Below are 17,819 nucleotides of genomic sequence, written 5' to 3' on the forward strand. Positions count from 1 at the left end.
ACTGGTCGATTTTCTTGTGTCCAAACATCCAGCGTAATCGGCATCAGTGTAACCTATAGCCTCAATTTGCGACGTCTTATTGTAAACGATTTTATAGTGAACAGTGAGGTTCAAATATCTAAAAATTCGTTTCACTGCCTGCCAATGTTCATCACTCCAGTGATTAAAGAATCTGCTCACCTGATTTACCGCATAGGTTATATCTGGGCGACTGGTTGTGGCTAAGAAAATTAATGATCCAACAGCCTCACGATACGGCAATGACGTATTACAATTTAAATTATTGCCCTTGGACAAAGGCGCACTAGGTTCTGCAGGAATCCTTAGAGGCTTGGCATTAGTCATATTAAATTTTGTTAGCAATTTATTAAGGTAAAGCTTTTGATGAATAGCAATAGTACCCGCAGCAAGATCTTGTTCGATTTCAAGACCAACAAAATTTAATTTATTATTGTTTAAATGTACAGTAATTTTAAACATTTGCTGCAAAGTCTCTATAAGTTGATTAATGGCACTTTCAGATTTTGACATTAGCAATCCGTCGTCAACATAAATTGCTAAATATATTTCTGCGTTTGCAATAGAACCAAGAAAAACACATTGATCACTTTTCAATTGTCTAAAGTCAAATTTATTAAGAAAATCAACAAACTTACGGTTCCAACATCTTGGTGATTGCTTCAATCCATACAAACTCTTATTAAGTTTGCAAACCAAGTCCGGCGCCTTTCTATTTTCAAAGCCAATAGGCTGTTTCATATAAACACAATCTGGCAACTCACCGTACAAAAAGGCAGTCTGTACATCGAAGTTTGCAATTTTCAAGTCTTTTTCGGCTGCTAAGGCTAGCAAAATTCGCACAGTCATACCGCACAACCGGCGCGAAAGTGTCTTTATAGTCTATGCCTTTAATTTGCATAAATCCGCGCGCGACAAGACGAGCCTTATAACGAAATGGATTACCATCAGAGTCAAAGTTAACACGATAAACCCACTTATTGTCTATCACTTTTGCACCATCAGGTAACTTTACCAAGTCCCATGTGTTATTGTCCTTAAGTGCATCCATCTCCTCCTCCATGGCTCGCTGCCACTTACTTGAATCTTGACACTTAGTGGCATTCTCATAGTTTGTAGGTTCTAAAATCTCACAATAATTTGCTACACCATAATAGTCCGGCTTAGATAGTGTATTCCTGTCACGTAGCTGCCTTCTATCAGCATTTTCATCATCTGCTGACTCTGGAATATTCAACTCAAAAACTTCATCATCAGAATCCAATGTTTGGTAAGTGCTGGTTTGTGATATGTCTAAGCTTTCATCACTGTCACTTTCTTGAAGATCTTCTAGGCCTACATATTCCTCATTTTCTAGTGTATCAAATTTTAATGAAAAAGTTTCCTCTTTCTTCTCTATCCCCTCCATTTCATTAAAATTAACATTGCAGCTTACCTCAATTCGTCTCTTCTCCGCATCCCAAAGCCTGTAGTTCGAAGAAAATCCATCATAACCCACAAATAATAACTTTCTCGATTTCGGGTCAAACTTTTTACGAAACTGTGATGGTATTAACATGTAAGCTACACTGCCAAAAACTTTGATATGCTTTAAATCCGGCTTTCGTCTAGACCATTGTTCATATGGAGTCATGTTTTGTACCTGAGTTGAAGCTGTTCTGTTAAGTACATACACAGCTGTATTCACTGCCTCACTCCATAATTCCTGTGGCACATTCTTGCTAATAAGCATACTTCTGGCACTTTCCACAATGGTCCTTAGCTGCCTCTCACTTCGGCCATTTTGTTGAGGGGTGTATGGGGCTGAGCACTCGTGTATTATTCCATTATTTTTGAGAAATTCTTGAAAACCACTGTTAACATATTCACCTTTACCTTGGTCACTTCTTAAGATTTTAATCTTGTTACAAGTCTGGTTTTCTACAAGCAATTTAAATTCTTTAAATTTGCTTAAAACATCGGATTTATGTTTAAGAAAATAAACAATAGAATATCCACTAAAATCATCCTTAAACAAGACGAAATTTTGATCCACTCGGAGACATAATGTTTATAGGACCACAAACATCATTGTGAATCATCTCTCCCGGTTTCTTTGATCTCCGTTTCTCCAAACTTCTATGAGACTTTTTGGACTGCTTACCAAAGGTGCTGTTTTCTTTATAGTAGTAGGGTTGATATGTCCTAAGCGGTCATGCCATAACTTCAGCGAAGTCTTGTGAGCCAAATTACACTTGGAGTTCTGGAATGTAGAGGACATTATTTATTGTGCGATCATACCACTGACCTTGAACACATGCCTGAACTTGTATAACACCTTTACCTTCTGCAGAAATTAACTTATTGTTTGCTATTCGAACAAACATAGGTTCGTTCAATGCTTCTAACTTTGCAAACCAACCTTTCTCTCCAGTCATGTGTAGACTCGCACCAGAGTCACATATCCATTCAGTTTTCTTGACATTGCTTGACAGATACATAGATGTTATATCACATATATAGGCCGAACTGGATGTAGAAGCACTTTCTGATCCTGAGACCTTACCTTGCTCATTTTTCAAGTCCTGTATTCTCTTTCTACATTCTCTAACCCAGTGACCTTTGCGTTTACAATACTTGCAGCTAGTATTCTTCTTTAGCTCTCGAATACTCGGCTTGACCTTATTTTTGTTAGCTTCTAGTTTAGCTTGTAGAGCCTCTACCTGACAAGCAAGGCGGGACACTTCTGAATCCTCACTCGACATTCTGGTCTCTTCTTTCAGCAACCTGGCAGCTAGATTTTCAAAAGTTTGCTGATCACTGCTAACTGAATCCCATGCAGTACGGAATGCATTATACTTCGAGGGTAAACTATTGATTACCTTGGAGCATATTGCACTGGAACTAATTTCTTCTTTTACATCCTTAAGCTGTCGTACAAGCAATTCAATCGAAGAAATGTGATCGGCAATTTTTGCATTGTCAGACATCCTATATTCATAAAACTTCTGCCATAGGAGTTCTCTTGAAATTTCGGTTTTCTGCTCATGAATGGACATTAACCTTGTCCACATTTGTGCTGCATTTTCGCAGTTTATCAAATGCTGGATCTGATCTTGTGCTATTGTGGACAATAAAATAACTTGGGCCTTCGAATTACCTTTATCCCAGGTTTTCCACTCTACAGTCGTCGTCTCAGATGGCTCAGGTGTCGAACCATCGACAATGGAGAGTATATTCTCAGCTTTCAACACAATCCGAATGCTAAACTTCCACAGTTGGAAATTTGACCCAGCAAATTTCGGAATATTTCCACAATCTAATTTTACCGCCATCACTGTATTTTTATTGTTTGTTTATATACGACTAGAACGTAAAAACAATAAAATCTGTAACATAAGCCACGACTCAAACGCGACCCGAAAACCTACCGAGCAATAGGTTGCCCTTGAACTCAAAAATTAAAACGTGCCTGGGCCCATAACCTGTTCAATAAAAACCCGATGATCAGTAAAAGAAAATATTTATTAGCGGCAAGTTTACAGTTGGACCGACTTAAAAGAACTAACATGCAAGAAAATAAAGATACCGAACAAAAACATTACCAGGAAGCGGCGAGACGCAACGTAAACGTTTTCGGTTTAAAAATAGGCCAAATCTTAAATATTATAGTCCGGTCTATTTAACATCTATCTTGCTAATATAATGTAACAACCCGAAGCTATTTTGTTATATCCCCAACCTGCCTGTGTCTCCAACCAAACGTAGAAACTGATGTTCCGTTTTTTTTGCTTTTTACCCTGATGATGCACAATGCCCATAATATAAAGCCAAACTTGTTTCGAATAAAAAATTTCGCTAACAAACATTTTTGGCAAAGGCTGGTTTTGTTGGCAATCAAAAATAATTTTAAATGTGTTTTCCTTAAGAGAATTCAATTGTTTGAAAAATGCTGGTAATAAATTCACTTATTTTCTCCAAATTTTTTTTTTTAATTTTTACCAAAAACTTACATATTAAACTTGTTTCTGAGTGGGGATTACCAAAACCAAGGTTAAAATGTGTATAGAAAATTTTCTTGTACTTAGCTAGTGAACATTTAAAAGTCATAGAACTACAAAATCTAGATTACATTTTCGTACATTTAATTCTGGTGTTAGGTAGCCTCTTCGACATTTTGCACGTAAGTAGTGACTCTCTCGCTACATTTGTAGCTGCCTATGTTGTCCTCTATGGTTTTGGTAATATCTTGATCAATTTGGTTTTGATTTGACACCACCAACGATTTACCTTTAAGAATTTTTTTTTGAAATGCCAGACAGCCTATTTTTACGTGAAGTCCTAGAATCACAAAGTAAAAAAGGATGAATAATACTTACTGCAGCCAATTTCAGGTATTATTATGTTGTACTTACCAAGTATTTCATTTCTTAATAGTTCTCACGCCTTAGAAACTACACCTTTCGCCTTGTTCTCGAATTGATTACAGGCATTGTCAGCATAACTTAACCTCACTTTATTATAGCGCGTAATTTTTTGTCGAGCTTGATCATGATTTTTCTTAGAAATGCAAAAAAACAAAAGCACATGGCAAAGACAAACGCCGATCTATATTTTATTTAAAACTCAACCAAAATAACAAACAGGATTTTTTAATAAAATTTGGTTAGTTACTTATCGAGTTTTCAAGGAGAGCATGCAGTTATCGAATTTCAAAAAAACGCAAGGTATTGTCTATACTATAATTTTTGCATTTATCTAGCTTTGGTGTATCTGGCGCCAGCAATTAATCGTGCATTAAATTTCCATCGGGAATCGATACACCTCATTTTCGGTAAAAAAGAACTTATCGAGTTAAAAAAAAGGGTCCTCATATATCAAAGTAGTCGTTGATATCAATGATTGTAGTTTTCTTTTTTATATTTTTTGTAATCTTTCCGAAAATTATATCTGCTTATACGACGCAGTTAAACGAAAATATTACACAACGTCGCCTAGCTCTTTTGATTCGTCATGGTACCGAATAGTACTCTCAAAACTTTTAAAATCGACTTCAACATCGCGATGTACGTTCAAAGAAGCTTAACCGTTAAATCGCTATCTTTATCCGCCACGAGTTCATGCAGAACTGTTTTTGTTTTTTAGAAGCATGTATCATCTTTCGAGATCGAGCTACAACTAGAGTAACTAAGAGTTCTCGGCTATCGCTATATCCTTCAGCGCTGCATATTATTAATTATTACTTGTCAAAGAAATAACTGACTCTTTGATTATATAAATATATATTTTTGTCCTTAGATTAAAAGCACGTAATATTTGGCCATCCTATTTTTTTTTTCGCCCTCAAAAAATAACCAGTCACAATCAAACATAGCTATTTGATAAATCATATTTCATAGATATTTACCAAATAATTTGTTAAACTACTTTTAAATTCCCAACAATTAGGTCATTTTCTATTTTATGTCATATCAACCTAATAACAAAACATTTATTCATCAATCTGACCAGATTTACCACATTACTAACTGTTTTACACAGGTTCCGTTTAAGTCGTCCTGTCCGACTCTTTTCAGAGATCATCTGGGTTGTGTAGTTCATGAGCGAACTAGTTCAAATGATCGAATCACTTCAGTGAACTAAATGATCGAAACAGTATACGCAAAAAGATTAGTTCACATGCGAACTAAACTTTATTTCAGTGAACCCGATCGTTTGCGCCGTTTGCGGGATCGCCTGACGGAGATCGATTCTGATATCTAATGTAATGAAAGAGAAGCGAAATATGAGCCGCAGAGCTGAAAGCGGTGATCGAACGTTTGAAATATAAACATGAAAATATACTTACGTCTGGCGAATGGCGATTTGATTTTGTTTTAGTCGGTGTTTTAGTCGGTCTGGTACTGTTTTCATTCTGTACGACTTGTCAATCATTGATTAAATTTTTTAAGTTCATGTAATTATTTATTATTGTCGTAACAGTAACAAAAAGTTCAGTGCAAAAACATTATTTTTTAAATAAAATTTATGCTAATATTAATAAACTGAGGATGGCGCCGAGAAGGAGCGATATTTGGTTCCATTTTGTAGAAATAAGTGGGAAGGATAGTGCAAAATGTTTATACTGTGAGCAAATATTATCTACAAAGAACGGATCTATAAGAAATTTAAATAGACACATGAAATTGAAACATCCTCTTACTCCTATAAAAAGAACCGGAAATTTATTACTATCAGCTGATGAAAAAGGTGATTGTTCGGAATTACCTAGGCCAAGTACATCTAGTACTGGCCAAAGTTCTGATAAAGATAACATAGATAATTTTGTACCTTCGTCAAAGAGAAAAAAAATAATCCAGAGTGACATTACAAATTTCGCAATCTCAAACGTCTTTCTGTCGCTAAAAATAAAGAGATTGACCAGCAGGTTCTGCAATGGATTGTACAAGGGTATCATTCATTTAGAGTTGTAGAAGAGCCACATTTTCAAAAATTATGTGAAAAATTGTGTCCTAGTTATAAATTGCCCTGCCGAAAAACCGTAAGTGAGAGTTTGTTAGATCAATCCTACCAGCTTGTAATGGAAAAAAATTTAAAAAAAATAGACCAGGCAGATTTTGTTTGTATAACAACTGACAGTTGGACATCCATCAATCACGAAAGTTTTGTTGCACTCACGATACACCTCGTAAGTGAGGAACACAGTGAACTAAAGATTAATTCTTATCTCCTGGATTGTTTTCCTTATGAAGAAAAACATACAGGTACAAACCTTGCAGTGCTTTTGAGACAAAAATTTGAAGCCTGGAACATAGAAAAGAAAGTTGTTTGTATTGTCAGTGACAATGCCGCAAATATTCTTTCTGCTGTGCGCATCGGTGGATGGAAATCGCGAGGGTGTTTCGCTTATACGATTAATTTGTTAGTCCAAAACAGCCTTAAGGGGGTAACTACACTTTTAGACAAAGTAAAAGCTATCGTAGCATATTTTAGAAGAAGTTCGTCAGCCTTAGTAAAACTTAAAAAAACACAAGCTCAGATGGGATTACCGGAATTAAAATTAAAACAAGATGTGCAAACAAGGTGGAACTCTACTTTAGATATGATTGAACGAATTTGTAAAATAAAAGAGGCAGTCATATCGACTTTAGCATTAGAATGTCCAAGTTTGAATGTTATATCTGCTACAGAATGGTCAATACTAAACAATTTGGTAGAAATTTTGCAAATATATAAAGATATAACCACAGAAATCAGTGCGGAAAAAATGTTACGATATCGAAAATCTTAATTTTTGTGCGTGCAATATATCAACACTTAATATTATATGAAAATAAAGAACATTTAGAAAATGAAGTAAAGTCAGTAATAAAAGAAATGTTAAATGAGTTTTACCGCCGGTTCAGAGACGTTGAATCTGTTGAGATTCTCACTGAATCAACTATTTTAGATCCACGATTTAAAAAATTCGGATTTAAAGATCAAAACAAGTATACTACAGCAGTTGCAAATTTGCGAAAAAGGCTCGCTCCAGCACACCATGACGAACAAGTTACAACAAAGGGTATCAAGACAGAACCAGAATGTACATCTGTTAAATCAACTTTATGGTCCCATTTTGATGAAAATGCAGGCAGGGTTTTGCAAGAAACAAACACTACTGCATCAGGTATTATAGAACTCGACAGATATTTAAGCGAGCCACTTGTCAGTAGGAATGAAGATCCTTTTTCTTGGTGGCAATCGCGTAAATATGTCTATCCTAAATTGTTTTATTATATGAAAAAAAGGCTATGCATACAAGCAACATCGGTTCCGTGCGAACGAACATTTTCTAAGGCAGGATTAGTATTAAGTGAGAAACGTACTCTTTTGAAAAGCCAAAATGTGAGCAAAATATTGTTTCTAAATGCTAATTTATAATTCTTTTATTTTGATATTACTGTTTTAACATATATATTTATTCAGAAGAAAGAAAGAAATAATTAATTTATGTCTAACTTTCTTAGTAGGCATTTGCTAGAATTTGCTTAGTTTATTTTACTTTAGGATCATTTTACTTTGTTTATACTGTTATTTTAAGTTTTTGTATCTTTTGCTTTTCGGATTTTAAGATATATGAACATATTTATACATGTTCATATATCTTTCGATATAGTGTAAGTAAATGTCGAAGGCGAAATAATAGAAATAAACGTTTTCACAGTTGATGTCGTTGGTTTTTTATTTCGATCGCTAAAATAACATCGTTTACAATAGTTTATTAAATTCCATACTCCAATAGTTATTTAATTATTCTGTCTCCTCATATTCCATTTAATTCTATAACCATAATATATGATATATTTGTATACAGTTTTTCAGACAATCTTATCTTTAACTAACTCTAAAAATCCAAACTACACACATTCCAAAGCTCAATACCAGGCCATATTTCTTAACCTAAACAAACCATTAAGATAATACCTATTTATGACACCGCACCAACATTCGGGTCTATTACACATATCCAATTTCATAAGGATCGACCTTCTGTTGACTAAAGCTATTTAATAATAATAATCTATGTAATAATATTTATAAATAATAATATGAGAAATATTTTTGTTTTTTTTTAAAGAACTTAAAATCTAAATTACATATAGGTACATACTACATAGTTGCAATTATCAGCATAAGATTTCCCGCTTTAAGATAGAGCATTGTTTTTCATGCTGAAAGTGTTTAGTTTTGTTCGTTTCTATGCAGCCATTCTGGAACCCCGATGTGAAAAATCTTCGTCGACGACGATGGACAATTTTTGTGCAGCGGCAGTTGACCAACATTTGCACTTCAATAAATTGCCTATTTGGGGTTTGAGAGACAGACAAGTACCTGTGATATTTCACAACCAGGTGGGCACGTTTGTTTGAAACAAGCTCGCACGTCGGTAAGATAAGCACAATCCTATCTGTACACATTATCGATTCGTTGATAAACCCCTATCCAGCGATGAGGGTTTCTTCCCGTCTGCGTAACTGGATATAAATCCTGTAAGCGATATCCTTGAGGTATGTGATTTTCCAAAATTGTACGCGCCAAATTCAGATCTTGAACACCAACATTCTCTGTGCACGGTAGTCTATCGCCTCAACCACATACACATCGTCAAGATTAAAAATGACTAACAACATAACAACATTAAAAAGCATGGTTATCACTCCTAATTTTACAAACTCGAAGACTACTAACCCACTTCCCACTTCACTTGTAATCTGGGACCAAAGTATATAGATTTCAATTGTTAGACTGTGCTGGGACTGTTGTACTATTGTAAAATGTAAATTGTTTATTGTTATTGTACTGTAAATCAACACCAAACAATGCAAACAGAGAGAGAGAGAGAGAGGGGGAAGGAATGCAACAAAACAAAACAACGTTCGACAGACTGTAAAATACTTAAAATAATATTTACTCATAACTCATATTGAGCGATTTAGATTAAACTGATTAAGTGACCGTAACCCGTAACCGCTAATCGCGACCTTCCGTCCTTCCGAACTTAGTGTATTGAAAACTGAAAAGTGACCTTGTTAGGGTGTGTGAGTGTGTACTGTGTGTGTGTGTGTGTGTATACCTATATGTATTTTGAAATATTATAATTGCCTTTGTTAGTTTGCTATTACAATACAAAGAATAAATTGTTCTCATCTTATTTACATAATACATATTTTTAAAAATTTATATCCGATTGATACTGTCTTTTGCCGCTTCGCCTGAAATTCAACTTTATCTTTATTGCGGAATATCGACAAAAGTAGGTATTTTTTTATTTTGCATTAAGAAATAATTTATGAATGTGAACTACTACTTGATAGTAGTTACTACCACTGGCACCGGCGATCAGTGATCTAAATGAACTAAACTTTTGTACTATTCACTTTCCTGAGCGAGATGGAAATCACAAAAATGAACTAAAATTCCCAAGTCTAGCACTGATTTCTTCCGGGCTAGCGACGATGGCTCTTGCCGGGTTTCTGACTTGTTCGCTTGTTGGATTTAGGCGCCTATCTTTTTTTCTTTTGATCGCATCGGAGCGCTTTGGCTGACGTGGCTCGGAGCATGGAATCGACTGGCCGGGACGTGGAAAGGTGGGTTATATCACAGTATAAAGAACAAGACAGTAGGTTCACTCTCTTGCGGCCGTTTGAAGTAGGGACTTCTAAACAGTGCCGACTTTTTTTACGCGGTCGTAAATCATTATTTAGTTTCGACGGCAATCCTTTACTATACGGGGGGTGTTTGAAACATTTTTAATAAGGAATATTTTCGTACATCGCGGCGTGTAATAATATGGAATTTTTTGAAATTAAAGGCACTTTGTATTATTGTTAAAATGAAATTGAAAGAATATTATTAAGTATCTCTTTTGAACAAATAACTGTAAGAAAAACACTTGGTAGATAGCTTTAAAATTAAGTTTATTAGAATGTACACAATTAAATCTTAGCTTTACGTTCCTTTCATGCTCTTTTCTTAACTGACCAAGAAACTACCTACCTAATATTACATACACTTAATTAATAATAACTTCGTTAATATACCCATTTTTTAAATATTTAATAAAATTTACTTAATAATGTGATAACAACACTCAGCATATGGAACTCGGTAACAGTGAAATATAAAAAGGCAGTTAAATAAAAAAAAACTTATTAAATGCCTAATTATTTGCTTTTTAAATAGAGGATGAAAGAACAAACCACTAAAATTCAAATAAAACGAAAATAGGTGTTTTACAACCTAGAATTCATATAAATATGCAAAATAAATATAGTTTTACATTGGGGATTATAGTACACATCAATATTTTGAAACTTAAACCCTTAAAATTCACCCTTAATGACGAAAAAAATGCAGTTTTAAGTATGGTTAGACGGTATAAGTGTCTAAAATTTATATCATTCAAATGATTGCAATGCAACTAATAATAAATCGGATAGCTTTCACTATTAAAAACCACCACTAATAACAGAATATTACCAAAAACTTTGCATTTTTTTAGATTAAAATCACGATTTAAAAAAAATATGTACTCTAAATCGCTGACACTTTTTGAACATATTATTGGTACCTATATATAGTCCATTGTAGAAGGCTACGCTTTAATTTTTGAAATAAATACATAATTTTTTATGATAATTTTTTTTAAAACTGCAATTATTTCTATTTTATTCCTAACTTTTTTAATTTTTATGCTAATGACTTACAATCAAGTTTATTTTTAGAGTTTTTGATAGTACATACTTGAAAAAATGTGCTAGATATTTGTCTAAAAAACGTTTTTTTTTAAATTATTTCACGTTATTATTTTACGTCATTATATTTTGTTATCTAAAAGAAGGGGTTATGTTCACACAGTTGTATCTTAGCGCCTATAGCACCTAGACAAATCAAGCAAAAGCCAATCTTTTGTTTTTAAACCAACTTTTGTTTATTAGATTTTTTTGTAGGATCTCAATTTTCCGAGATATTTAAGAAATACCGAAGAAAAGCGTGTATTTTTTTCTGTAAACTAATCCATTTTTATTTAAAAAAAAATGTATATCCCCTTTTACTCCTGCAGCCATCTACGCAACATATCGCCGGCATTTTTATTGTACAAAATTTCCGCACAACGCTATTATAGTTCTAATATTGAAGACGCCCCCGTATAACGCAGTCGCCACCGGGCAGCAAAAAAGAGTAGCATCAGAAAGCGAGTGAGAAAGGCAATATTTTGGGCGGCGCTTAGAGTGATCCTTCTATTCTAGTTTATGTTCGGTGGTTATATTTATAGGTTTAGGTATTTTTGCGATTGGTCAATTGGCGGCGTAGATGACACGCCCCCAAAAGCGAGAGTAGATCGGTTGGTTTTTGATCGGTTTGGGTGAACAATGCGTTTATATTTGTAAATGGTTTGATTTTAGGTGTTTATTGTTGGGATGTGTTTAACGTAGAATAGAGAGAGAGTGGGCTGTTTTGTTTTTGCGCGTTTTTTAGGAAAAGACGCCTCGCCAGGGTCGATTTTCCCTCCATTTTAATAAAAACTTCTTTAATTCTTCATTCTCAAGGGCCCTGACCAATAACACCTCTACAAAAGGACAAAGCGCTCCAAAAAATTTTGCTCGTGACCTCACGCGTTTGGGCACTTCGGGTTGATTTTCGGGTGAATTCAGCTGTTGACGGTGCCGTTGTTCGTCCACGGAAGGCTGCCTGCAACGCTGCCAGACTTTGTAGATTGCCGTAAACGTTAGAATGCTCTATTACTATCTTAAAATAATTAAATCTATATCTTTAACTGCTCTTAGTTTACAATTTAGTTAAAAAAAAGAGTGCATTTTTATTTCTCTTTTTATAATTTAAACTTGCATTTTTATCATTTATAGCCTTGTTACTTGCCAATAGGAGTTCTTTCTATATAAATCTGACAACGGCGCATACACTAGTTGTGGCACCTGATGAAACGAGAGGTTAGGTTGTTTATATTTATGTTCTGTGGTTGCCGGTATTTCTGACGAGATCCGCAGTAAACATTAGCTCATTTTTGTGTTTTTTTCTAAAATCGGAACTGTTTATTTCCGCGAAACGTGTATGTTATATTTATGTAAACTCTTCGCGTACTTTTAAATCGCAAAATCGTATTTTCGGACTAGAAAAATCCTCGGAAAAACCGGTTCTCCGGCGGCGCCACGGTTTTATTTGTTTATATCAGACTTTAAAACTTTAGTTCGTGTTTAATTTAATGTTTTTCTCTTAGTTCGGTCTTTAGTTAATACCAGAGTGTGAATATGCTTCAAAAGTGTTGTGTTCCTGGTTGTAACGGACCTAAAGTGCATGTCTTCGGTTTTCCTCCGGATATAAATCTAAGGCGAAAATGGGTAAAAGCCATACACAGAGATGACTTTGAGCCCACCAACAACACCAAACTATGTGAAGCTCATTTTCCTGAAGGTAGTATAATAAAGAGTACTCAAGTTCAAGATTCCAACACAGGTAAAATTTTTACAATAGAATTACTAAAACCACGGCTAAAAGAAGACTGTACACCATCTATTTTTTTTAATTGCCCTAGTTATTTGTCAAAAACCATAAAAATACGGCCAAGTAAAGATGAAAGGTTTAAAAATATTGACAAGTTGAATTTAACAAAAGCCCTTGAAGCAAAATTGACTTTGGCGAGCATGAGAAACAAAATAAATTTGACAGTTTTGAAGAGTTTTTTGAAAAATTTTCTGCTTTTAAACTACCGAAAGATTGGTTTACTGCTCACAGTGAGTCTCAAGACAGCAAAAAGCTAACAATTTTTAAAATTGAATACACACCTGGTCCATGCATTAATTGGGCAATTGTTTTTAATTTTAATTTAAATATTGAAACTTTTTTATATAGCGAGCCAGTTTGTGTTTTAACATCAAAATTTAAAACTCCATATACTTCCCATAGTTTAGATGATTTATATGCAATACTTGAAGCAATAGACCTTACTATTATTACCCTGTCTTTGGAGGAAAATGTTACCAATAATGACAACCCCGACTGTGACTTAAATCCAAATACTGCTACCGAGACTGCTACCAATACCCTTGGCAATACTATTCTCGATCAACCATCAACCATGTGAGATGTCAAACCATCAAATGACATAAATAAAATGAAATGTGTTTTCGATTTTGTGTGAAACATACTAAAAAGTTTTAAAAACATTGAAGACAACAAAATAGTGCATGCTTTAGATTTTATTTGTGAACAATTAGCTTTGCTTACAACTGGAAAGGAAAGGTACAGATATTCAAGTAGTACAATAATTTTGACTTCTATAATCTATACTATTAGTCCTCATGCTTACAAGTATTTAAGAGATTATGGATCCCTAATACCACATCCTCAAACTATAATGGGTATTTGTAACAAACACATGACCGATCCCCACATAGATGAAAAAAAAATGTTTTTAACTTATGCCCGAAATGTGTTTAGTTTACTAAAGGATCATGAGAGAATTGTGACACTACTTTTTGATGAAATTTATATTGACCCTTACATGGACTATAAAGGCGGTAATATCACTGCAACATCAGTCAATAATAAGTCTCTAGCTTCCTCGGCATTTACTTTTATGATTACAAGTGTGTGTTCCAGCTTTAAGGAAGTAGTTCACATAGCTCCCATCTCCAAAATTACATCAGACATACTTCATAATTTTATTAAGACAATTATTGAAAATTTAGAGGAGATTGGGTACATAGTTTTTTGTGTTATAAGTGATAATAATGCCATTAATGGGAAAGCCATGAGTCAACTGCAGACCAACTTAGCATTGTTTATCCTCTTCCCATAGATAATCAGAGACCATTATTTTACCTATCTGACACAGTATACTGACTTAAATGTGTATTTAATAATTGGCTTAACTCTAAACCAGACCAAAAATTTTTAAGATACTCTCTTTAAAATATATTTTAAAGAATAAGGTGTCTAGTGAACTAAAGATAGAAACTGCAAAAAGCAGTGAGAAAAAAGTGTGTGTGGGCCTATAATAAGTCCTGAAAAAGTAGCCAATTCGGGAGTAATAGACAATTTAGCAAAATTATTTCTACATTTTGTAGGCAATTTGGCAACAACGATTTAAATTATGAAGTGCGAATGTTTTTCTTAAGGTGGGTCCAGACTACTCGTGCTCGTACTCGTACTCCGGCTTTTACTTGCGACTTGCCTATATGTGGACGTGGCGACAAGTCGGAGTGGGAGCAGCGCAAGCCAGGCAAGTACGTTACTCGTGAGGTTCCGACCGGTGTCGGTACATCAAAGGAAGCTCGCACGGACTTGTAAGTTTATTGGACGGAAATTTTTCGAATTTCGTATACTTGTGACTTGTGTTGTGTTGTTTAAGGTCAAACGTATTTTAAACGTTTAATTTTTATCAAAATGGAGTGGACAACGATCGCGTTATTGATTTAATTAAATTATACGAAAAGCATGTAGTTTTGTGGGACAGTACAAATAAATTTTACAAAATTAATAATAAAAAGAACGATGCTTGGAAAGAAATATGACAAGAATTAAATTTAGATGTACAGGAGATAAAACGCAAAATTACGTCACTACTGGCAACATACAGAAAAGCTAGGCAAAAAGTTGCACAAAATAACAGATCTGGAATGGGCACAGATGAATTATATTCTCCTTGGTTTGCCTTTAAACATTTTCATTTCTTGCACACGAAATATCAACCCAAGGAAACAATAAATACAGAGGTACGTACCTATATTTTTTATCTAATTATAAGTGCCATTTAAATAAACTGCTCTTCAAAATATTATCCTCATTTAAACACCGATTAAAAAAATTAAAAATCTTTTAAGAAAAAATTGTAATTACACTTTAAAAAAATTCTGACAAAATTATTTTTAATTTATTGATAATTATCTTGCCATGGTACTTTTCCTTGATTGACGAAATAATCTGCAAATTCATTTCTTATGCTTTGGGAATTCTGAGAAGATTTACGAGGTATGTTTCTTAAAGCCCGGAATGTAGAGTTCGGCTCTGGTTCATTTCTCCAATTTCCTGGAACAATTTCTCCATTTTGCTCACAGTCAAATGTTAAGGTTGGTGTATATGTATTCCTTGCATTATGTCTTAAATAATTGTGTAAATAAACACAAGCCATAACAATTACTTGAGCTTTTTGGGGCTCCAAAAGTAAGGGTTTCCTAAGAACCCGAAATACTGCTGAGACTATACCAAAAACATTCTCTACTATTCGTCTGGCTCTACTCATCCTGTAATTAAAAACCCTTTTGCTTGATCCCTTTTCTTGCTGTCCTAAGTATGGTTTCATTATATTATTATGCAACGGAAATGCATCATCCGCAACAAAAACATACGGGACCAACATTTCCCTACTAGGAAGTTTTCTACTACTTGGAAGATTTAAAGAGCCATCCTCCAGTTTTTTGTAAAAGGTTGTATTGCGAAAAACACCGCCGTCTGATATTCGACCTTGACAGCCCACGTCAGCGTAGAGAAAACAATAATCGGCATCAACAACAGCAAAAAGAACAATACTAAAAGTTCCTTTGTAATTAAAATAGTCACTGCCTGTATTTACTGGACACTGAAGAACAACGTGTTTGCCATCCATTGCCCCCATGCAATGTGGGAAGTTCCATAGTCTTTCATATTGAGCTGCTACTTGAAGCCACTCATTCTCTGTTTGAGGCATCTGAAAAAAAGAAACATTTATTAATAATATTTAAATATTGTAGATTTTCTTGGACAGATTTTATTAATTTAATAAGTCAATTTTTTAGGAAACTTCAACACAAAACCTAGAAGAGGAAGAAGTAGAAAGTGAAGAAGGACATACACAAGAAGCACCTAATAACAACACTATTGAAGAGACTGTACCACAAGAAAATAGTCTGGCCCAAACTAGGCAAATCACTGGACGCAAAAGAATACGTAGTAATGAAGATCCACGAATAAAAGAATAGTTTGAAATATTAAAGAAAATAAACAATAAAGAGAGAGATGAGTATGACGGATATGGTCAATTCATCGCTCGTAAGTTAAGATCATTGGATAAACGAACAGCTGTTTACGTCCAGAAAGGTTTTAATGACATCCTGTTTAAGGCAGAGTTAGGGGAATACCCTATGCAAAGACCCAATCTAGGAAATTATAGGGCCCAAACACTACAGGCGTACTGGAGTACGGCTTCCCCTTCAACCACTGAATCAGCTTCTACGGTTCAAAGTCCTTTTCCCTCGCCTCATGCAATAAACACGGAACATCAACCACTATTACAAACGTCACAACTAACACCTACATCCTACACCTTCAACCTCTCAGCCTGAACAAACCAACGATAACAACTATTCATTAACGCCATGGATTAACACTCTCAACACTAATCAATATTAAAATTTGTGAATTATTATTAATAAAGTTTTGAACGAATTATTGTTTACCTACCTTTATAAAATCTTGAAAAACTTCACATAAAGCACTGCATACCTCTGGCACAATCAGCGAAATTGACTGCTTGGAAAACTTAAACAAAAAGCTTAAGCTAGTGTACGAATCACCCGATGCTAAATATCTTAGTGTTATAGCTAATCGTTCTTTACAGGAATTGCTTTTCGAAATGTTGTGTTTTTCTTCATAATTTTTGGGCCGATTAAAATTATGATTTCCTCAAAATTAGTAGGCGACATTCTACCGAATGTATGAAAGTGGAGGTTTTCAATATTAAGGTCGCTAAGTAAATTGCTTCCACTGCATTTGCTTCGACTTTTAAATAACGACGTAACCCACCACCGTCTCTTCTTTCTCATTTTTGTTTTTTGTTTATTTAATAAACAATAAATTACACTAAAAGCCGCACTAGCCGCCACAAGCTCGTCGTCGCTCATTGGAACAGCCGGAGTACAAGCAATTTAGCAAATAAATAAGTCTATGTGGACGGTCCAAGTAAATGGTGGCACAAGTAGATCAAGTTCAAAAAGTACAAGTAAAAGCCGGATTGCGAGCGCGAGCACGAGTAGTCTGGACCCACCTTTAGAGTTGTTATGGTTATGTGCTTATCGGTGTTCACGGAAAATGCCAAGGCGCCAACATCCCGGCTGAGCTTTGAGAGAAGACCGTCTCGACCGTTTTAATTGGAAAGATTGAGTTTAGTTGTTCTTTGTATTTCACTATAGTTGGTAGTTGAAATAATTTTAAAACCGTCTATTCGGTCCGCAAGTTTTTTATACCTACTTTAATTTGTCATCCGCTTTATATATATATCTCTCATT

At 34.6% G+C, this 17,819-nt stretch overlaps 1 protein-coding gene across 1 annotated transcript in view; it reads right to left on the bottom strand.

Annotated features, from left to right (window-relative positions):
* Positions 1-17,459, bottom strand: part of LOC126749348 (uncharacterized) — a gene marked incomplete at its 5' end in the record, with an annotated part of 36,192 nt that extends 18,733 nt beyond the window's left edge. Inside the window, 4 exon segments of the mRNA XM_050459019.1 lie at positions 964-1,353; positions 15,925-16,243; positions 16,996-17,147; positions 17,150-17,459. Coding sequence (XP_050314976.1) covers positions 964-1,353; positions 15,925-16,243; positions 16,996-17,147; positions 17,150-17,459 — 1,171 coding nt within the window.
* Positions 17,460-17,819: the final 360 nt, after the last annotated feature.

This window comes from Anthonomus grandis, chromosome 24, assembly GCF_022605725.1.
Source record: "Anthonomus grandis grandis chromosome 24, icAntGran1.3, whole genome shotgun sequence".
NCBI classification, from domain to species: Eukaryota; Metazoa; Arthropoda; class Insecta; order Coleoptera; family Curculionidae; genus Anthonomus; species Anthonomus grandis.